The 20,868-nt window shown below is 30.3% G+C and overlaps 8 protein-coding genes across 8 annotated transcripts; 4 read left to right on the forward strand and 4 right to left on the reverse strand.

Moving 5' to 3' along the window:
• Nucleotides 1-10: 10 nt before the first annotated feature.
• Nucleotides 11-1,561, forward strand: LOC109597560 (aurora kinase A). The gene is made up of 2 exons (XM_020013284.2): nucleotides 11-533; nucleotides 809-1,561. Exons 1-2 carry the CDS (start codon nucleotides 101-103, stop codon nucleotides 1,369-1,371), a joined length of 996 nt encoding a protein of 331 aa, XP_019868843.2. The 5' UTR covers nucleotides 11-100; the 3' UTR covers nucleotides 1,372-1,561.
• Nucleotides 1,562-2,010: 449 nt separating this feature from the next.
• On the reverse strand, nucleotides 2,011-3,259 carry LOC109597544 (60S ribosomal protein L14). The gene is made up of 4 exons (XM_020013261.2): nucleotides 3,161-3,259; nucleotides 2,843-2,944; nucleotides 2,466-2,660; nucleotides 2,011-2,266 (listed from the first exon to the last, which is right to left on the reverse strand). The coding sequence occupies exons 1-4, from the start codon at nucleotides 3,161-3,163 to the stop codon at nucleotides 2,048-2,050; spliced, it is 519 nt and encodes a 172-aa protein (XP_019868820.2). The 5' UTR covers nucleotides 3,164-3,259; the 3' UTR covers nucleotides 2,011-2,047.
• Nucleotides 3,260-3,465: 206 nt separating this feature from the next.
• LOC109597541 (zinc finger CCCH domain-containing protein 3) lies at nucleotides 3,466-5,845 on the forward strand. Its single transcript, XM_020013258.2, has 7 exons — nucleotides 3,466-3,555; nucleotides 3,610-3,663; nucleotides 3,716-3,781; nucleotides 3,835-4,735; nucleotides 4,785-4,940; nucleotides 4,999-5,194; nucleotides 5,364-5,845. The coding sequence occupies exons 1-7, from the start codon at nucleotides 3,540-3,542 to the stop codon at nucleotides 5,760-5,762; spliced, it is 1,788 nt and encodes a 595-aa protein (XP_019868817.1). The 5' UTR covers nucleotides 3,466-3,539; the 3' UTR covers nucleotides 5,763-5,845.
• LOC109597542 (LETM1 domain-containing protein 1) lies at nucleotides 5,817-7,390 on the reverse strand. Its single transcript, XM_020013260.2, has 4 exons — nucleotides 7,155-7,390; nucleotides 6,397-7,057; nucleotides 6,173-6,335; nucleotides 5,817-6,057 (listed from the first exon to the last, which is right to left on the reverse strand). Exons 1-4 carry the CDS (start codon nucleotides 7,232-7,234, stop codon nucleotides 5,888-5,890), a joined length of 1,074 nt encoding a protein of 357 aa, XP_019868819.2. The 5' UTR covers nucleotides 7,235-7,390; the 3' UTR covers nucleotides 5,817-5,887.
• Nucleotides 7,391-7,629: 239 nt separating this feature from the next.
• On the forward strand, nucleotides 7,630-11,823 carry LOC109597547 (uncharacterized). The gene is made up of 6 exons (XM_020013264.2): nucleotides 7,630-8,001; nucleotides 9,841-10,051; nucleotides 10,115-10,279; nucleotides 10,341-10,548; nucleotides 10,663-10,858; nucleotides 10,915-11,823. Exons 2-6 carry the CDS (start codon nucleotides 9,869-9,871, stop codon nucleotides 11,117-11,119), a joined length of 957 nt encoding a protein of 318 aa, XP_019868823.1. The 5' UTR covers nucleotides 7,630-8,001; nucleotides 9,841-9,868; the 3' UTR covers nucleotides 11,120-11,823.
• Nucleotides 11,824-12,853: 1,030 nt separating this feature from the next.
• On the reverse strand, nucleotides 12,854-14,732 carry LOC109597543 (cytosol aminopeptidase-like). The gene has a single exon (XM_049963501.1). The coding sequence runs from the start codon at nucleotides 14,638-14,640 to the stop codon at nucleotides 13,051-13,053; it is 1,590 nt and encodes a 529-aa protein (XP_049819458.1). The 5' UTR covers nucleotides 14,641-14,732; the 3' UTR covers nucleotides 12,854-13,050.
• A 1,288-nt stretch (nucleotides 14,733-16,020) lies between these two features.
• LOC109597546 (mitochondrial inner membrane protein OXA1L) lies at nucleotides 16,021-17,875 on the forward strand. The gene is made up of 8 exons (XM_020013263.2): nucleotides 16,021-16,170; nucleotides 16,223-16,282; nucleotides 16,334-16,408; nucleotides 16,463-16,784; nucleotides 16,838-17,067; nucleotides 17,118-17,282; nucleotides 17,346-17,619; nucleotides 17,677-17,875. The coding sequence occupies exons 1-8, from the start codon at nucleotides 16,108-16,110 to the stop codon at nucleotides 17,826-17,828; spliced, it is 1,341 nt and encodes a 446-aa protein (XP_019868822.1). The 5' UTR covers nucleotides 16,021-16,107; the 3' UTR covers nucleotides 17,829-17,875.
• A 211-nt stretch (nucleotides 17,876-18,086) lies between these two features.
• On the reverse strand, nucleotides 18,087-19,459 carry LOC109597545 (MIP18 family protein galla-2). Its single transcript, XM_020013262.2, has 2 exons — nucleotides 19,266-19,459; nucleotides 18,087-19,214 (listed from the first exon to the last, which is right to left on the reverse strand). Exons 1-2 carry the CDS (start codon nucleotides 19,387-19,389, stop codon nucleotides 18,859-18,861), a joined length of 480 nt encoding a protein of 159 aa, XP_019868821.1. The 5' UTR covers nucleotides 19,390-19,459; the 3' UTR covers nucleotides 18,087-18,858.
• Between the last annotated feature and the right edge of the window lie 1,409 nt (nucleotides 19,460-20,868).

The raw sequence follows: 20,868 nt of genomic DNA on the forward strand, positions 1-20,868 counted from the left end.
GCAATTCGAAACCGTTGGCATTCGAATTTAAAGAGCCCGTTCGGTGATGATCTGTGTGTGAACGTTAGTTTGAACAAAAACACCGTTTATGTATTAAGAAATGTCTGAACACAGAGGTTTCGATTCGGGAAAGGAAAACCAACACCTCAACCAAAAGAAACCAACGAAACATGTGGCCCCAATTAAAACAGCTTTGGTGGACATTCATAATGTGAAACCTGTAGAGACTGCAAAGAACAATGGGCAACATGAACCTAAACCAAAGACATGGACTTTGGACGACTTCGACATTGGCAAACCGCTGGGAAAAGGGAAATTTGGAAATGTGTATCTTGCTCGTGAGAAACAGTCTAAATTTTTAGTTGCACTGAAAGTATTGTATAAAACAGAAATTAAAAACTACAATAATCAACATCAAGTTAGAAGGGAAATAGAAATACAAAGTCATCTCAGGCATAAGAATATCTTAAAATTATATGCTTACTTTCATGATGAATCAAGGGTTTATATTATATTGGAATATGCTCCAAATGGTATGTAATGAATTATCATATTTTTTATACTTAAATAATAAATTTCTTATTTGCGTTAAGGTGTGATATCTAACAAATTGATCTAATTGGTAAAAATGCATGTATATTTCCAAGTTACAAGTAAAAATGTCTACCTATTTGAGTAAGATCAATTTTATATATATTTATAATTTTGTCATGTCAATCTTTAACCTTTATGGAATCAAAGATCATATGTATTAATTAAGTTGTTCACATTAATATTCAATTATCTCATAATATTTATTTTGTTTTAGGGAGTGTATACAAGGCTCTTCAAAAACAACCGAATAAAAGATTTTCTGAAGAGATAGCAGCGAGATTTATAGCACAAATAGCAGATGCATTAGATTACTGCCACTCGAAGGATGTAATACATAGAGATATTAAACCAGAAAACTTGTTAATTGGTACAAAAGGAGAGATAAAGATTGCTGACTTTGGATGGTCAGTACACGCGCCATCATCCAAAAGGGAGACTCTTTGTGGCACTTTGGATTACTTATCGCCGGAGATGGTACAAGGTGCCACACACAATCACAAAGTGGACTTGTGGAGTTTAGGTGTATTATGTTATGAATTTTTAACGGGAACACCGCCTTTTGAGGACAAAGAATTAAATATTACATATAAAAGAATAAGTACAGCCAGTTATACATTCCCTGAATATCTGTCTGATGGTGCTAAAGACTTAGTTTCAAAATTGCTTGTTGTTAATCCAAATGACCGGTTAGAATTAGGAGGTGTATTGAAACATCCATGGATTTTAAAGTATGCCAAAAAGCTTGAAGCTTCAACTGATAAGCCTGTTGCTATGTGATTTAACTCTGTGTTATATTTATATAATGTTTAATGTGGTTAGGATTACATTTTATATTTAAGAATTAATTGATGTATTGGTTGTAACATATTTTATTTCAAATTTTGTGGTTGATGCTATTTATATGACATAATCTGTAATTTTTTTTAAGTCCTTGTTAAGAAGTCTTATAATAAATTTATTTAAGAAGTGTGGTTGTATTATTAAATAGTCCCTAAAAGTATTCCTAAATGAAATATATTACTTGGTTTGTAAAAATTAAAGTAAATATGTCTATGACAAACTTTGTTGTTCATTCAAGTACAAAAAATAAACACGAAAATAATTCCCTATAGATTATCTGTCAACCAACTAATCTATTATACTCAAATTGTACTTCTTTTTTCAAAAATGACAAATTGATTATAACAATTTCAACAATAAAAATGTTTTTGAGTTCTGATTGGGTATATATGATATTTATATAAAAAGCATTCCTAATGAATTTGTAACTTTTGAATAAAACCACTTATTTTCACCAGAGAACATATTTTTTGTAGTATCCATAGAAACAACATATTCACTTCTAAGACCATTTGAATTCTCTATAATAAATATATAGAATAATATAAAAACGGATGAAATGAAATCAAAGTAAAATGTTATTTAAAGTTTTTTATTGTCACTTATAAAATATTTACTTCTTCTTAGGTGCTTTCTTTTCTGGCTTTGTTGGCTTTTGCTTTTTGCTAGGTTTTGGCTTATCACCACCCTTTGCCGCCTTCTTTTTGCCATACAAGGTACCATTCCTTGATGAAGATTTCTTCAAGTTTAAGAAAGCAATTGTACGAATCTTGTTCCTACGTGAACGAGCCCTGCGCAACTTGAAACGATCGAAGTCGCTCAATTGGGCACGCTGAAATAATATAAAATATATTAGAATTTCTAGTATTCAATGATAACGTATATTGTATTTTATTGTTTAAAATCAGTAAAGAATATAGCTTCAGATATGTATCAGTCGGCAATTCCTATCAAATCTGGTTCATCACATTAAATAAACTGTAAGGTAACAATACTAATTAAAGTATTGTAAAATAATTAAATTTATTTACCTTTTCCTTGGCAGCAACTTTCTTGGCCCATACTGAATCAGCCCACTTCTCATCAATTTTGTTGTCATTCCATGCTTTACGGACAACACGGGTGGAGCCAGTGAAGGGGAATTTAATTCTGAACTTGGTCAAGTGTAATTGGTTGAGCCTCAGTTGACTTCTGGGTACGTTGCTGTTGGGTCCATCAACCAAAACCTTGAGGTAAAATTCAAACATTTAGTCCAAATAGTCACACATAAACAAATCAATTTTACCAAAACATTTATTCAGAAAATTGAATTGGCTTCATTTATGTATCAGCCGGCAATTCCTATCTAACCGAGGATCATCATTTAGATGCACATTTTAAAAATATAAAACTGTAAATTTGTACTTACTCTGGTTTGGTCAATCACATCAACAATGCTGACAAGTTTTCCTTTGTGTGGACCATCGGAAACAACGGCCACACGGCCAGACTCCACGAACCTTTGGAAAGGCTAAAAACAAATAAAATATAATTAACACAGATACTCACATCATATGCCATGTGGATAGTAAATAACCAAAAACTAACTTGTTAAATGTTTAATATTTTTAAATTACATTATGAATTAATAAATATTAGTTTAAATGCAAACGAAAAATAATACTTAGGCGTATTTATTATTATTATTTAATATAAATTTTAAAGGTAAAAATATTCGGATACTCACCATGCTTAGTTGTAACAGAAAAGAGTGATGGCAGTCGATTTGCCGGAAATTCTCCTTTTTGACAGAGGACTCTGCTGTCAACTAATCATCTAAAATTTTTAAAAATATTAAAAGCTTTTATAATATTTCAATTAATTGTTATAATATTCATAAAATATTATTTATTTATTTATTCTCTTGTAACAAATGCAATATTTGTAACAATTATTTAAATTTTAACTTATTTAGTTCTGGATTTGACTAATTTCTCTTTAGTACGTCTACCAACTTAAAGAATTTGTTATAATAAGGTGTGTGATGCGACTTGTCAAAGTGTTAAATAGAAATATCAATTTGTTAAAAATAATAGTGACGGTCCGAATATCGTTTGTTACTTAAAATGAATTTTAACAAATGTAAGATATTCATATTATTATCATATATAACTTTTTTTTAAAATACAATTTTAGATCACTATTATGGACATACCCCTCAAAATTATGGACAACAAAATGCCCAAAATCGTAAGTTTTTTTTTTTATTTTTTCATTGATTATTACAGGATTAAATTTTCAGAGCAATCTGGTTCTTATGTTAATTATACACCAATTCCACCACAACAATTATCATATACTTCAACAGGTATTCTATATACATATCCATATGGTAAACCTTGATCAATGCTTTTATTATAGGTTACAAAAGTAATTTAAATATGCAGAGTGCTTCAGATCAAAAGGTGATTCCATCAAAAGTGTTGGTTAATCCACATTTTAAAAAGACTGTATACATAAATCGAAACTTCCAAAATGAAAATAAATCAAAGGGCCTTTACACTCCAAAAATACATGTTAATCCAAACAATCCAAAGTTAACTAGTGCAATGCAGAGGGTAATAGACTTGTCCAAAACTCAGTGTAAAAGTAATGAAGTGAACATTCCAAAGATTCATATAAATCCCAACATGAAGAACAAAATTGACATTCTGAAGGAGATTTCAGAGCACAATACTGTGCCAAATATTAAAAATGATATTAAACCCAAGGAAATACATGTAAATCCGAACATACTACCTAACATTGGGCATAAACCAGTCAGTAATCTCCCTCTGCAAGGAAAAAAGATAATTTCTACAAAGAACAAATTGATTAGACTTCCTGTCACTAAAATAATCCACACTCCAACTCCAATGAAAAAGAGGAATTCTTTGGTGACAAAGTACAAATTAATCAAATCATCTGTGATATGTAATAATAAAAATACTAAAATTAACAAATTTAGGATAGACAATAGAATTCCTGTTAATAAACAAATGTTAAACACATCTGTAACACAAAGAAGAAAATATGTATACACAAATAAGTTGCAAAGCTTAAGTGAGATTGCCAAATCAAGATTATTTAAAACAAATAAAATGAGAACTGGATATGTTGAGATTGGAGGAGTACGGTATAGAAAAACTGTTAATTCTTTGAGTAGGTCTGTGACACCATCCATTAAAGGAAAGAAATTAATTCATAAGTTAGTGAAAATAAATCCTTCCAAATTAGTGACTTCTGATGTTAGAAAAGTTACTTTCAAACAATCCAATACTAGGTTTGTCTTAAAATATTGTTTGAACTTTTATTAAATATTATGGTTTTAGGAAATCACTTACATTTGTCAGGAAATCAGTTTCATCTAAATTAAAAAAGTGCAATATCCCTTGTCCAAATTATAGAAAATTCGGTCGTTGTCTGCGCAAGGATAAAGGAAAATGTTATCATAAACATGATCCCAATCAAATAGCTTTATGTACAAGGTACTCAAATGTACAGAAATAGTAATATTTGAATATAATTTTATCTGTACTATTCCAGATTTCTTCAAGGAGCATGCATTAATGACAAATGCTTACTGTCCCACAAAGTTTCAGGAGAAAAAATGCCAACATGTAAATATTATCTAGAAGGTTCTTGTTCTAGAGATAATTGTCCTTATTTACATGTGAAAATTAATCCAAAGGCTGAAATCTGTAGGGATTTCTTAGAAGGTTACTGTCAAAAAGCTGGACTGGTATGTTTTATAATCTCGAATTATTTCTTTGTTATTCCATTCCAACCCAGTGTTTTTCTATAGATAATACAGACAACTATGTTTGATGAACCTGTATTTATTAAAATAGTTACATTGCCTTAAATAGTCATGAATATTATTGTGTGCTCTTTATTGTTACTATTTCTAGTGCGACAAGAGACATCAGTTGCTTTGTCCCGATTATGAGAAGAATGGTTCCTGTCCAAAACGTAGATGCCAGTATCCCCATGGTAATTTGGTAAGAAAATATACAGTACCTGAAAATGTTGCCAAGAAATGTTCAAACGAAACTGGCAGATTGGTTCATAAACTACACATACAAAAAGAATTGCCGTCAAATGTGAATGGTAATACTGTAGAAATTCCTAGATGCTTTAAGAATGAAAATATTGTTGAAAAAGCACCTAGGTATTATCTTGGTAATGAAAAGTTGAACACATCTTTGTGCGTTTTAAATAAATTAAATGATCAAGAAATTGACATTCGATCGCGTCCAAAATTAGGAGATTTACCTTCTTATATCCCTCTATCTGAGGAGAACATATGAATATTTCTTGGTATAAATTTTATTATTTAATTTATACATTAGGCTGAAATAAAATATTTTTATAAAACTGTTTTTTATTTTCCATAAAATATTTAAAACATCAACAAATGTATCACAAAATTTATTTATTTCTTTGGATAAATCAATGCCCAATTTGAAGGTTCATTGTAAGCCAATAGTATAGGTACATGTAGAAGTAAAGAAGTAGATTCTTTGTCAATTTGTCTAGAAATTTTGATCCAGTCATTCAACCACTTCACCATATCCTCAGTTTTCATGTTTTTTGGGTTTAGACCTGGCAGACAAAAATTGTTTATATAGATTATATAATCATTTGATTAAATATATCAAATATTTTTATTTAAGGTAAGTTTTAATTCCTGTCTAAATTGTATTAGTAAATGTCTTACCTCTTAAAAGACAGGCGTTTTGTAAAGCATTTAGTGGCAAATTGTGAACACCACCTTCTCTCATTATGGCTTGGTCCATTTCTATTAAAATTTTTGCTCTATCTGATAACCTAGTTCTTTTAAACCATCCAGAATGTAGGTCATGTATTTTAATGAGATGCTTCTATAATAAAAATATAATGAGCAAATAGATAAAATATTGCCAGCAAATTGATTGTACTTACTATATGATTTCTACTTAGGTAAAATAAGTGGTATGGCTCATCACAGAATAGTTCCTTGCACTCTAAAATTTGATCTGGAGTAGGATGTACTCCACTACCTAATTTGCCTAAAACTTGAGCCCAAGGCATAAATAAGGGGTGACTATTTATTTTAAGAAAATTAACTTGTGACTGTAGATGCCTAAATATTGGTTTATTATGTAAAAGGCGTTTCCTTAATAAATCTTGGGTGTATTGTGACTTTTGTTCTGCACTCCAAAAATGTGAAGTTAAACATATTTTGGGGAACATATATGCTAGTGGAAAGAATATATATGGCACAACTGGTAATGCAGCAATTACCAAAACAGGTGCTACCTTTCTCATATCCTTTGGCATTTGGTGGTACAGCTCTAGATCTTTGCGATTAAATTTGTTAAGGGTATGTCCTTGGGTATGTATTAGTTGCATTATTCTAAAGTAATCCCTCAAATCATTAATAAACAGTTTTAGTCCATCAGCAAAAACCCTGTATATTCTGACAGGAATACTCTTAGCCATATACTTATCATAATTCTTTAGGTACTCTATGTATTTGTTTACAACAAAAAATTTTATTCTCTTTGCCTCTTCTGTCTTGTAGATGTTTCTTCTGTGAAGGTGTCGAAGAGGTTGGACAAACCTTAAATCAATAAAAATTGTGACTTGTAGATGAAATCCGTCATCGGATTTCTTTTGTTTAACGAGTTCATTTATTTATATGAAATGTTCATAGGTACCTGGGAATATAACAAGTTGACATCATTTTTGGGATTTGCATTCCCAAAGGATTCATTAGTCTTAACGAATGCATTTTCATCCTCTATTTAATATATTTCCTTAAGTTATATTAGGATTTATCATTTTCTTAAATAGAAATTAAGGAAGTCTAACCTAAAATACATTTGGGTTTTGAAGGTTATCAATTCACAGCAACCTTATTGGTTGGTAAGGTGACCCGATTCGAACGCATGTGCTCTATTTCAAAAACTATTAATTCCGTTCGGTTACGTGTAATTTAAGCTGGCAGACAAAAGATATCCCAAATTATCGTATTGGTAACAAATATGACTAATTTATTACTTAGGTAATCCTGACTCGTGTAAACAGTATTTAAATTAAAATTAAGGAACATTTAAACTACTCATTTTATTTAATATTTAGGTGTAATGAACATTTTAATGAATGATACAGATGTTACATAAAAATATATGTCATTATCGATGTAATTATAAAGATATTTATATGCTGGCCATTTTGACTTCTTATTACACCCTGTATATATATACAAAAAGCTCACAGATGAATACCATAATTTTTGTTTGTAATTACTGAACTAGTTTAGAATAAATATGATAAATGTTGAAAAAACAGGGAAATTATGTTGAATTTATAACATTCATTCAGTTTCCTTGTTTGTTGCCTCAGCAGGCACGATGCCCACCCACACACTTTTAATAACACAGCCTCCACGACAGCGTCCCGACGCGTCGGCTTCTGGCGCATTTCGATGTAGTAAGCCTCACAACGTTGGTTTGACAGCGTTGTCGACGTCGTTTTCCATAATACTGATAAATAAAATGTTTTGTAAGTTATCACGAGTATTATAGTACGCTACATTATATTTTTCACTTAACCACTTGCAAAATAACATGTAACTTGTTTAGGTTTATTAATGGCTATGGACAAATTATTTATATGTAATTTATATCCATTCGCATTTCAAACAAACATTTGTCTATTCGAAGTTAGTTGAGTGATGAGCCAAACATATAGTGGTTTATCTTGCTTTTTATGCTGCCATTATGGTGCATAAAGTTATTAGAAATTGAGTGCAAGTGCATGCCTAGATTAATTCTTTAATCCCATATGTTGAGAACAATCGATCCTCGGGATGCTGTAACCTTGGTCTTATAAACTATTGGACATTTAAGATATTCAAATATTCTTATTTAAACTTAATTTATTTTAGAACCAGGTGCATAGTGAACTTAACAATAACAGAAAAAACAATAAACTTATACTAGAATCCACTTCAAGTATCAGATCTCATAGTTTTAATTCCTATAATTAAGACTTCTACTGTATAACATAAACATATTTATTATTTTTTTATTATGTTAATTAGTTAACAGTTAGTTAGAACATATTCTATTAATTTCTAATCATTTTTTAAATTATTTTTTATGTTGAAGCTTTTAAAAGTAAAATAAATTAAAATAATAAAAAGAAAAAATAAAATAAATAATTATTAAAATGTCCAGAAAATTTTTTGCCTTACATAATTTTATGGTATGGCTGTCCTTATACTAGAATCCAATTCAAGTATATCACATCTCATAGTTTTAATTCATAAATTCCTATAATTATGACCACTACTGAAGTATAACGTTAATATATTTATTATTTTTTTATTTTAATTAGTCAACAGTTAAAATATATTCAATTAATTTCCAATCATTTTTTATTTTATTTTTTATGTGAAAGCTTTTAGAAGTAATATAAATTAAAATAATAAAAAGAAAAAATAAAATAAATAATTATCAAAATGTTAATTTTTATCCAATATACATTGTTAACAACGATTTGTTGACATTTTTTGGTCAGTGACTGCTTGCTTGCTTTACATAATTTAATGGTTTGGTTGTCCCATACTAGAGTCCATTTCTCATAGTTTTAATTCATAAATTCCTATAATTATTACCACTATTGTATAACATTAACATATTTATTAATTTTATATTATGTTAATTAGTTAATTGTTAGTTAGAAGATATTCTATTAATTTCCAATCATTTTTTATTTTATTTTTTATGTTACAGCTTTTAAAAGTAAAATAAATTAAAATAATAAAATGAGAAAATAAAATGTTAATTTTTATCCAATATCCATTGTTATCAAAGATTTGTTGTCATTTGTTGGTCATTTACTAGAATATTTTTTGCCTTACATAATTTAATGGTTTGGTCCTCATATTAACAAACATGGTATCTCACTTTCAAGGTTCCTCTACTCCTTTGAGGGTATGAATGTGGATTTATATTACTTATTATTTATTAAAAAAACTTCTTAATACAATTTGCGTTTTATGTCGGTCAACCACTATTTTTAATAGCAAAATTATTATGAAAAGAACAATATCTCACCAATTTTAAAAAATTAGAATTTTTTGAGACATTATTCGATTAAACTGAACGTTGAAATATATATTTATAAAAGTTTATATGTACTTTTTTGTAATAAAATATTCATTTTTTAATAATATTTACAAATAATAAAGAAAAACATATAATTTTAAATTTTTTATTAATATTCACACCTTGTAAACAAAAAATTTAAATATTTTATTTTTACATCACTTAGAAAAAATATTTATAAGTACTTATTTTTTATGGTAAATTAAATATGGTAATTATTTTATTGTAGGACGATACATCTGGGATATAAATCACAAATGGCTGTTGATATTCTAGACGAGGATCACTTTGCAATTAGTGCAATAGTCACTGTCTCTATGCAAATTATATTTTTCTTAGTGGCAGCTACATTTCAAATGGATAAAGTTACGGACTTTGCTGGAGGCATAAATTTTATAATCTTAGCTTTACTCACATTCTTCCTGGGTCAAGGGGGAAAGGTGAATTTATAAATTAAACCTAACAATAAAAGATGATGGTACATAAAATATTTTTCCTTGTAGAAAAGTTACGACAGTCGACAACTAATGGTTACAATATTTGTGTGTCTATGGGGAATGCGACTTTCTGGATACCTTTTGTACAGGATCATAAAAATAGGCAGAGACAAACAGTTCGAGGATAAAAAGAGTAATAATATTAGGTTCGCAATTTTTTGGACATTTCAGGTATCTTATAACGGTGAGAATGTTATGTTATTAAGTTATTAATTTTCGTACTGCTTTGCAGGCTGTCTGGGTTTATGTGGTTAGTTTGCCTGTAATAATCATAAATTCACCAAGACACGCAATTCCAAAAGCACCGAAAACTATGACCACATTAGATTCTACAGGAACTTGTCTATTTGTCGTTGGATTATTGGCTGAAACTTATGCGGATCTCCAGAAGTTTTCATTCCGTCAAGATCCCTTAAATCAAGGAAAGTGGTGTAATGATGGTAAGTTCCTTAATCCAAGCCATAGTTATATAAAATGATTTATTAATTACCCAATATAATAATTTATTTATGTTATTAACTATGATTTGATCAGAGCAAATTGATTGGTTTTAGGTCTATGGAGGCTTTCTAGACATCCAAATTACTTTGGCGAAATATTACTCTGGTGGGGAATTTTTGTGGTATCACTAAATGTCATAGAAGGAGTAGAATGGGTGGCAATAATGTCTCCTTTATTCACTACATTAATAATATTGTTCCTTTCCGGCATACCTCTTCTTGAACGGTCTTCCGATGAGAAATATAGAGAGTAAGCAACTTCTTCTATACATATATGGGAATGATGTTTCTTAATTTCTTTTTTAGCATATCCGAGTATAGATTTTATAAATCTTCAACGTCACCTCTAATACCAATACCTCCGGCCATTTATGAGGAGGTGCCCCAGTTCCTAAAATTCATTTTGTGTTGTGAATATCCCATGTATGATTCTTTAGATGAAAAAATCAAGACCTCGCACATCATTAAGGAATCCACCAGTGCGTCCTTGGCTATGGCTTCGCAAACATAGCTATAGTTTCCTGCTGATCCTCAGGTCAGCAATTTAATGGAAAATAAAATTCAAGTTACAGCTCTGTGAGGATTTATGTGCATTTATAGAATATTAGAAGTTAAATGTGCCTAGGTACCTAAATGTAGAGAAATTAACAATTTATTGATAATTTCTCTTTTATCATTTCTGTATCAACAATTGAAACATATCGTCATTTTCGGAGGTACGACTTTTATATATTGTGTCAAATTAACTTGTTAACAAGAAATTTTAATTTTTTGTGACATGTGTTTAACATATATTTGTTTTGTTAAAACTTGATAATTAAATATTTTGACGAAAAGAGAGAAACAACAATATTGTTTTTAAAATTGTACATATGTTTTTCATATAAAACTTAAAACATAAATAACAGTTAAATATTTAGCAATTACCTCATAAAATTAGCCTAAACAACATTTAGCTATCTAACATAGAATAAAGGTTGTGTTTAATTTAAATTTAGGTAACAATAATTATTACTTAATTATTCGTTATCGTTGAGGTAGGGAAATTTAAAATAGAAAAAATTTGGAAGTAGTACACTACAGGAAAAATTACAATTAATAATAAACCAATGTGATTAATTGGCTGATGAAATGGCCGATCTATTGCTGGATCTATTAGCTAAATCAATGAGATACACTAATTTCTCAATGTTCAAAATAAAATGTTATGCAGCAGAGTTGTTTAATTTAATATTTTCTTGTACATTCCTTGTCCTCATATTTAGATTCCTTATACATTTAATAATTTATAAGTAGAAATTCCTTTAATTTTAACATTCAATATACATATATAAATTTTTATATTTTTGCTAAAAAGATGTAGAATTCAAAATACTGTCCAAACATTTAGTAATTTTTCAATTCATGATAATTGACTCGCTCATGATGTAACTCTTTGATGAAGGAACTTCAAGAATTTCTATCTTGTAAATTTGAGAAATGTGGAATGTCAAAATTTGACAATTGCTTTTGACATTATATTGACTGATTAAAAACATTCACACCTGAAAAATATACAATAAGAATTAGGTAATGGGTTAGAATGGAAATCCATTCAATTTCACTTGTAAGATATACACAGCACTATACGTCAACAGATATACTGGTATAAACATGTCGGTGACGCGAAAGCACGAGATTTCACCCATCCAAAAGGTGTCAAGGCACACAGCACTCTGGGCGTGCGCCTATCATGAGCATGTCGATGACGCGTATAATATGTCCCTACCAAGAAGTGCCCAACGCGGCTAAAGAAGTATTCACTTTTAAAAATACATTAAATCTACTATTTGTTAGGAAAGGCTAATTTTCAGTTTACACACTTTTGTTTAAAAAACATGTTTTACTTCTGCTTAATAAATATCCCTCCTTCGATTGTAATTGGAACCAAAATATGTACAACCGGTCTTGATTTTTACCTGATTTCAAAATGCTCTCAAATGTACAGCTGTAACTGACCCTCTAGTTCCGGGATTTTATTCTTAATGTCTAGTTTTCGGGTACCTCTTGAAACGCCGGCAGACACATAGTTTGTTGGTCTAGTAACCGAGGTTACCAGCCAAATCAACAACTTTTTTCTTTTGTCTGAATTTATTAACAAAAGACGGACGAGCATGTTGGTGACGCGAACCCATAAGATTTTTCCCCGCCAAAAAGTACCCAATGCGGCTAAATAAGTTTTCACTTCAAAAATAAAAAAACAAACTCAAGTTAACTGACAATTTATTATAGACTCTCAGTATATACATTTGGTTAAACATGTTAAATATGCGATTAGATTATACATTACACATTTTAAGAGTTTCACAGTAGCATCATTAAGACTTTCAGCGTAGACATTTTGTTTTGATTGAGTGATTAAAATTATACATTACAAAAATTATATAAGGTAGCATTACATTATTAATCTCTATGGCAAACCAATTGTGACAGAAACTCCACAAGTGTACGTGTAGGGCGACCAGTCATACCTCGTCTTAAATATGTATAATCTGAGCCATCAGTGTGCATTACACCATATGTATCAATGTGCAGCCAATCTCCACATGGAACAAACTCGTTCAAAAATGCAGCCACTTTACATGCACCAGCACAACGTGGTCTTCCTCCTCTACCAAATGTTTTTACATCCACATGGTGATGACCCGCAACTAGTTTGGTGAAATGTTCCCATAACGGGAATCTCCATACTCTATCACCAGTGTGCATGGAAGCTGCAAGCAAATATTCCCAAAGAGCTTCGGAGTTGCTGAATACTCCACTCGCTGCTGCTCCTAAGGAATGTTTCATATCGTTCGTCATGGTACCTACGTCAACAATAAATCGGGGCCAGAAATTTTGAGCATAAACCAGAGCATCGGCTATGCAAAGTCTTCCTGCTGTGTCGGTTGATTCAATTTTAATGCTCTTACCGTTAACAGCTTTTACAATGTCGCCTGGCCTCATAGCAGCACATCCTGGCATGTTTTCGCATAGAGGTATTAAACCTCGAATATTTATTGGCAATTGTAAGCCAGCTACAGCTCTGCAAGCGGCAACAACGCAGGCCGCACCACCCATATCTCCTCTCATAAATCTTTGTTTGTTGCACGGCTTAATACATAAACCGCCACTATTATAAGTTATACCTTTTCCAATCAGGACCACAGGTCTTTCGTCTCTAGAAGCACCGTAATAACTCAGCTCCAAGAATATGGGAGGTTCACAGGAACCTTGAGCCACGGCCAAAAACGCATACATTTTTTGAGTTTCAGCCCAGCCTCTAACTTTAACTTCCACGTTTACACCCGACTTACATAGCACTTCTACAGCATTTTGTGCAAAAGACGTAGGTGTCATAAGGTTTGCCGGTGTGTCCATCAATTGGCGGGCTAAATTCTGTGCCGCTGCTTTCTGTAGTCCAATCTGCCATCCGGTCCAGTCGCAATCATCATACAATTCTAGTTGAGGAACGGTCAACTGATTTTCTTTAATTTTTTTCTCTTGGTACAGCCATACACCCAATGCGGATCCTTCGGCAGAGGACTCCGCGTGTCCAAAACTTTCAATAAAAATTTTTCTAACGGATAGTTTTTGTAAAGCTTTTGATCCCAGGGCTGCCGCTGTACGAATACTTTCTTTACCTTCGTCCATTTGCTCGAAGACATCATATCCTTGGCATTCTCTTCCCAAGCCAACGACTGTAACTGCGCTAAATTCTTCATCGATGTTGTAAAATGTTCTACTTTCCCCATATTTAGGGGGCAAGCCGGAAAATTTAATAAGTTCAGTTAATCTTTGGCATACCAAGTCGTCGTATCTTTCTCCAGTTGGTGTAAGTTTCCCAGCATCCAAATGATCATCTGGATTTGTGTAAATGCCAAGTACCAGACCCTTGAACAAGTTTGTTCGGCATGGGTCCCTGTCCTTTTTCACACATTCTGTAGACTGTAGTCGTTTGCTGGCGTTGATAATTGAGGATAAATACCTCGGGGATCGTACATAAAGAGCCATAACTTTTGATTATTCTAAACTTTTACAATTTTAGGTGTTTTCATACTCTCAAATTTTTGCTTATGTAGATTCTAATGTGAAACTCTGACTCAATAATGTTTCTATAGTGAGGGCTTTTGTTAATAAACATAAAATTGTTTTATGCAACTATGATTAAGTAATAGATTTAATTTTGTTTTAGTATCCAAGCAACTCCATATTTTTGTTATTATATAAACAAACTGTTTAAACAAAAGAAATCTTTTAAAACAAAATAAAAATGTTCACAGATAAATTATTGTTTGTATAGTTAATAGCCATAGAAATTTCATACTTTGATTTTAATTTTTTTTTCAATCATGCTTAACTAAGAGAAATATATCAATTTGGTTTAATTATTACTTACTATTTATTTGATATTATTGAAAAATATATATTTTTTTTAACAAAGAGGGGAAAGTCTTGTAAAAGATTTAAAACCCCTCTACGGGCACCGATCCGAAGATCATAGTCAAATGGGACACATATATGAGAGCTCATATATGAATGGCAAAGGGTATACAGTACAAAAAGAGTTTGATCCATCTGAATTCTGAAAGACATTATGTGCAATAGAGACAGTAAGTCTCCCCCTGTGGGACAGACTTCTGCTGTCTCTGTAATGTATGTCTTTCTCTAAAGTCAGCTCAGTACCACCGCCACTGGTTTGTGGAGTGGTACTAAGCCCCAGAACCATGACAAGGTGGATCCATCCTGGGGAAAAATATTCAATTTCTTGTTAATATAATAAAAATTAATATTTAAAGCCAGTTGTTAATTGTCAACATCGACAAGGATTAAATAAATTGATTTAAATGGAGATATTACTTTAAAGTCTGATTTGGTTGGCTAAAGAAATAGCAGATTTTAATATATTTACGTTTCGTAGCACTATCTAACAATACTCTTAATAGTAAGCATTTATTCTTAATAAAATTTATATTATTTTACTCTATTTATTTTATTATAATAATTTACTTTTTAGTGGGTTAGAAGAAAAAATGTATTATTAATATTGTCCTTCAGAGAAAAAGGAAATAGTAATTAACATGAAAAATAAAAGCTTAAAATGCTCCTGAAAAGTCATTTACAATGTTATTAACAAATATGAAACAATACGCTCATTAGAAAATACAATAATGAACAAAATTATAAGGTATGTATTTCAATAAATAAACTGTTGCCATCAAAATAGAATATTCGAACAAGTTTGCATATAAGCAATAATAAAAATAAAAATGTAATTTAATTGTCTAATGAATGCCGACACATGGTTATCTATGTGTGCTTAGTATTTCGTCTATCTATGATTAATTTTATATCAATGATTGTCCTTCGCATTCTATTTGGTCTGTACTTCTTCTTCTATAGTTCCGTCAAAATAAAGGAACATGCGATAATTTAAAATAAAATTTTATATTTATTTTATACAAAAAAAAAATTAACATAATGTTAAGATTTACAAGTTTTTCGAAGATAAATGTCTGTAGGAAGTCCTTAAATAATCTTAAGGTAAATAATATCTTAAAACTGTTATAGGTTAAGTTACAAAATACATTTTTAGGATTTTACTAAGTCCCAAACAGAATTAATAAATAACATTAAGCTGACAAAACAAATTAAGGTATTTAATGTTTTAAAACTTGACAAAATATTCATTTTTATTAAATTTTAGAAAGTCATTGCTGGAACACAAGTTCAGTGTGAAAAAGATCCTTCACCAGTGGTTGAAGATAGGTCAAAATACACGGTACAATATACAAAACTAAGTTGAAGTGCCTCTTTTCTACTATTAACGTTTTAGATATTAAAGTCAAAAAATATCGTCAAGGATTTACAAAAATTGTGTAATAGGTTACAAGATAGGATCAGTCAGAATAAATTAGTATTGGCTGCTGCTGGACTTTCAATAGATCCTACAAATTCAGCAGTTCACGATGTAATTCCAGAACCCCCAAAAGTACCTGAAGGTACTGAGGAAGTTGTGAGCCAATTAAATGCTTTGGGTGAACCAACTTTTTCTTCCATGGGAATGGGAGGATGGTCTCCAGTTGGAATTACTCAGAATTGTTTTGAATTTCTACATGTTAATTTAGGCATAGAATGGTGGGGTGTAATTGCAATAGGTATGTTTAAATTGTTGATAATTTATACATCAGTTAGAAAATTTAACTTTCAGGTACTGTCGTGGTCAGGATGTTATTGTTCCCTCTGGTAGTGGTAGCACAGAGAAATGCAGCAAAAATGAATAATTACTTGCCACAAATGCAGGCAATTCAGATGAAAATGACTGAAGCTCGTCAGACAGGAAACCAGTTGGATGCTGCAAGATATTCACAGGAAATGATGCTATTCATGAAAGAAAAGGAATTAAATCCTTTAAAAAATCTGGTTGTTCCTTTGGCACAAGTATGTAAAAATAAGTAATTTATAAATGCATACTACTGATTTATTTGTAGATGCCTATATTTATTTCGTTTTTTATGGGATTAAGAGAAATGACAAATGTTCCTGTACAAAGTCTTGAACATGGAGGTCTATGGTGGTTTACCAATCTCATTGTGCCAGACCAGTATTTTCTTTTACCAGTTATTACCAGTGTTACATTATGGGCTACCATTGAGGTAATAATCCTTATAAAAATATTAATGTTGCAACTTAATTACAATGTTGTGTCTTATCTTCAGTTGGGAACAGATACAGCTAGATTATCTTCACAAAATCTACAATTAATGAAATATGTCTTACGAGCTTTACCAGTAATTATATTTCCATTTACCATGAACTTCCCTGGAGCTATTTTGGTTTATTGGGTGTCAAGTAATTTTATTTCACTTGCTCAAGTGGGAGTACTTAAAATCCCAGCAGTAAGAGATTATTTAAAAATTGAGCCATTATTAAAACATCAACCTCAATCTCTGCCAATGAAACCCAAAGGCTTTAAAGAGGGATTGCAAGATTGTAAGGATATGGTGAAAAATAGTAATTATTTATAACATATTAATACATTTATTTCAGCTTGGACTAACATGAAAATTACCAGGGAATTAGAGGAACGCAGGCGATTAGACGAATTGAAATTTCAAAAAGCAGGCAAAGGACCAATTGTAAAAACGTATAAGCATGATCCTACAAAACAAGTTACAAGTATGGACGCCAAAAAACGATAGATTTTGTTAATGTTATTATTTTATAGAATAAAATTAAAATAACAAAATTTTTAGTAGTTTTAAACACCCAACTATTAAATTTATTCGTTAAATATAGAAATATTTCCATCTTAAGCGTATTTTACATAAGATTCATTGCTAACGTTCATAGCATTTGTCCTATTTTTGGTTCCAGATAAATTATGTGCATTACAACCACTTATTAGTTAAAAACTGCAAATATTTGTAGTTATATCCTTGTGAAGATTAAAAAAAATATTCTTTGACATGTTGTAATCAATTTATTATTAAACAATATATGAAGTATACAAGTAAAACAATAGGCCTGCAATATTTATATTAAAAATTATGAATAGTATATAGAAAAGTAAAATCCATGGAATTGGTGCTAATAAAAGTTTACTACTTTCCAGTGGATTAATTATATTATACCCCAAAAATGTTATATAATTATAATAAATAGCACTAAGACCATAGATGGTATTTCCTAAAATCATAATCAGGTAGGGATAATTATTTGACCAAAAATAATAAACAATTTGCATCAATTGATGAAAAACTAATGGTACAAATAAAGCATTTATATGAATGTCAAAAGAATACCCCCATTCTATGTGATTACCCCCAAAATTCAATATTGTGTTTGTTAATGACCATATGAAGGTGGTAATAATACATCCAATTCCTAAGAAGTTACAAAGTATGAAAATGAATAAAAATTTTAGATACTTGTAAAACGTTAATTTAAAAGATATACCAAACACAACAGATTCCAATAAAAGAATGCTGATGCAAAAAACCAGAAATGCCGGATCATCCCTGGCATATTGTGATTTAGATTGTTTGCGTGCTCTAAATATTTTAGACAATTTTTGTGGTGCCATGAAAAGATAACAAATTTGCCATGATGCAAACTGAAAATCCATTTGATTAAATTTGACTACTTTCCTAAAAAATTTTTTCAATTTATTTATCCTGTCTGTTTGAGTCACTGGTAGAGGTAAGTGGGTTAAAGTGATTTCAGGCATTTTTAAGCTCGTTCTCTTGACACGATACACTGATTAATGACTTTTATCAAATTAGAGTTTTCTAAAGCTGCAGCAACTCTCTCTTTATCAGCTAGTTGTTTATTTACTGAATTTTCAGCATTGTGAGTGCCAGGTGTAACGACAACTTTTACTTTAAATCTTGCAGGTAAACTTCTTAAAAGTTTCACGCGAATTGACAATCCAATTAATGTAGCCATACTGCAATGAGGAATAGTTGGAGTAAAGTTGACGTCGATAATATTATTCTCATTGTCAACATATATTAAATCCTCCTGCACAACTCGAAGTTCTTCCAACGATAAAGGATGTTCTGGATCGTTGATGTCACGAATTAAATCTAAAACAATGAAATTAATAACATAAAATCGCATAAAATAAAATATGATACCAAAAATTTCCCTTCTATCAAACTCGTCGACAATAGTGTCATCCTCTTCGTCAATTGTCACAAGGCGATCCTCAGTTTTATTGAAAACATTAGGATTTTCGTTTTCTAGTTGATCGAATGTCATTATTACAACAGAATTGTATTTAAAGTAAACGTTTCGCTTTAAGGAATTTTAAGGAAAGTGAGGTTATGTTTTTTATTTACTTCGGTAAAGTTCGTATAAGTGTGTTAATTTTTTTTATTATTATTACAAGATTTTAAAGAATAAGCATTTTATTTGATTGATACCGATTGGATTTTGATTTTGATTTTGTTTAATGAAAGACCTATAGATCTAAAAGAAATATTAATGAAATGAAAATTTAACTTAAATCTTTAAGGGTGAGTTCTCAACTGAATTGAACTAAGGCAAAATAAGGTAAAAGATCAAACGTGGTCATTCATATTATTTGTATTCATATATTGAGGATTTTGCAGCTGATATTTATTAAATATTTCAGAAAATTAAAACAATGTTGCAGTATAATTTTAATGAAAATTAGATGTGAATATGAATGGAAATTAAATAATAGGGAGCGACCCGTTTTTATAAATCATCTATAATTAAAATTCTGCAGCTACTGTTTATTGCATATACATGAAAATGCTTAAAATATGTATAAAATATCTCAAAATATCTATCTACATATTATTTTCTTGTAAACGTAATCTGTTCCAAATATTCAGTAAGAATATTGTCATTTCATCCAAAATTTTTTTTATAAGCAGTAATTTGGGTGTTTTATTACAACTTCTTATTTGTGACGTTTGTGAGTTCATTAGTTCTTTTAATAAAATTATATATTCAAGACAAAGGTTATTGTTCAAAAATTTTCAAACTTTTATATAAATTTCCTTTGACAAATTTGATTAATTAAATGATACCAAATTTATACTAGAATTGTGATATTCCTTGGACTGACAAGTCGCCGAAACCTCTTCGACACTGAAGAAATTTGATACATTTTTGTTTATCAAATGAATTTTTATATATTTCGATTAGTCGACATTCTCTGATTTGCAGTAAATAAAATATCTGAGGCTACAGGTACGCAAAAATTTATTTTATGAACTTGAATTTTAAATTGTGCAGCGGTTATACCGACTGGAAAGTCTTTGATCCTACTGAATTTTGAGAGAGACATCATGTATGACAGACACAGTAAACTATTCCCACTACGAAGCAAATTTGCTGACATTTACTGTCTCTGTCGTGCATGATGTCTCTCTTAAAATTCAGTAGGATCAAACGGTTGTCGATTGGTATACTCCGAGTGTTTAGTCAATAATAGTTAATAACAACATGTAGGAAAACTATTAATATCAGTGAGCAATGAACAAATATACACGTTACGATTGGTGATAAGAATTGATAAGGTAATATGGGACAAATAAATAGTTACGAAGTATGAACACTTAACATAACGTACTACATTCATATTTATGTGTTTTGTTTATATATTTTTACACTCCTCTTTTTTATTTATAATTCGATTGTAATGATTAATAGCTTAAAAGATATACAATTAAAAATTCTATATACATGCTGTTGTATTTTAAGGAT

Source organism: Aethina tumida, chromosome 2, assembly GCF_024364675.1.
Source record: "Aethina tumida isolate Nest 87 chromosome 2, icAetTumi1.1, whole genome shotgun sequence".
Taxonomy (NCBI): domain Eukaryota; kingdom Metazoa; phylum Arthropoda; class Insecta; order Coleoptera; family Nitidulidae; genus Aethina; species Aethina tumida.

Excerpts from the sequence above, each read along its gene's own strand:
- LOC109597546 (XM_020013263.2), top strand. The coding sequence starts at position 16,108 with ATGTTAAGATTTACAAGTTTTTCGAAGATAAATGTCTGTAGGAAGTCC. Across the intron at positions 17,068-17,117 it reads TGGTTGTTCCTTTGGCACAA|ATGCCTATATTTATTTCGTT; the intron begins GTATGTAAAAAT and ends ATTTATTTGTAG. Across the intron at positions 17,620-17,676 it reads TAAAGAGGGATTGCAAGATT|CTTGGACTAACATGAAAATT; the intron begins GTAAGGATATGG and ends CATTTATTTCAG.
- LOC109597545 (XM_020013262.2), bottom strand. The coding sequence starts at position 19,389 with ATGACATTCGATCAACTAGAAAACGAAAATCCTAATGTTTTCAATAAA. Across the intron at positions 19,215-19,265 it reads TGATAGAAGGGAAATTTTTG|ATTTAATTCGTGACATCAAC; the intron begins GTATCATATTTT and ends TCATTGTTTTAG.
- LOC109597544 (XM_020013261.2), bottom strand. Across the intron at positions 2,661-2,842 it reads ATGTGATTGACCAAACCAGA|GTTTTGGTTGATGGACCCAA; the intron begins GTAAGTACAAAT and ends TTTTACCTCAAG. Across the intron at positions 2,267-2,465 it reads AAGTTGCTGCCAAGGAAAAG|CGTGCCCAATTGAGCGACTT; the intron begins GTAAATAAATTT and ends ATATTATTTCAG.
- LOC109597542 (XM_020013260.2), bottom strand. The coding sequence starts at position 7,234 with ATGAAAATGCATTCGTTAAGACTAATGAATCCTTTGGGAATGCAAATC. Across the intron at positions 6,336-6,396 it reads ACCTAAGTAGAAATCATATA|AAGCATCTCATTAAAATACA; the intron begins GTAAGTACAATC and ends TTTTTATTATAG. Across the intron at positions 6,058-6,172 it reads AAACGCCTGTCTTTTAAGAG|GTCTAAACCCAAAAAACATG; the intron begins GTAAGACATTTA and ends TTTGTCTGCCAG.
- LOC109597560 (XM_020013284.2), top strand. The coding sequence starts at position 101 with ATGTCTGAACACAGAGGTTTCGATTCGGGAAAGGAAAACCAACACCTC. Across the intron at positions 534-808 it reads ATTGGAATATGCTCCAAATG|GGAGTGTATACAAGGCTCTT; the intron begins GTATGTAATGAA and ends ATTTTGTTTTAG.
- LOC109597541 (XM_020013258.2), top strand. Across the intron at positions 3,782-3,834 it reads ATTATCATATACTTCAACAG|GTTACAAAAGTAATTTAAAT; the intron begins GTATTCTATATA and ends CTTTTATTATAG. Across the intron at positions 4,941-4,998 it reads CAAATAGCTTTATGTACAAG|ATTTCTTCAAGGAGCATGCA; the intron begins GTACTCAAATGT and ends GTACTATTCCAG.
- LOC109597547 (XM_020013264.2), top strand. The coding sequence starts at position 9,869 with ATGGCTGTTGATATTCTAGACGAGGATCACTTTGCAATTAGTGCAATA. Across the intron at positions 10,052-10,114 it reads TCCTGGGTCAAGGGGGAAAG|AAAAGTTACGACAGTCGACA; the intron begins GTGAATTTATAA and ends TTTTCCTTGTAG. Across the intron at positions 10,549-10,662 it reads AGGAAAGTGGTGTAATGATG|GTCTATGGAGGCTTTCTAGA; the intron begins GTAAGTTCCTTA and ends GATTGGTTTTAG.
- LOC109597543 (XM_049963501.1), bottom strand. The coding sequence starts at position 14,640 with ATGGCTCTTTATGTACGATCCCCGAGGTATTTATCCTCAATTATCAAC.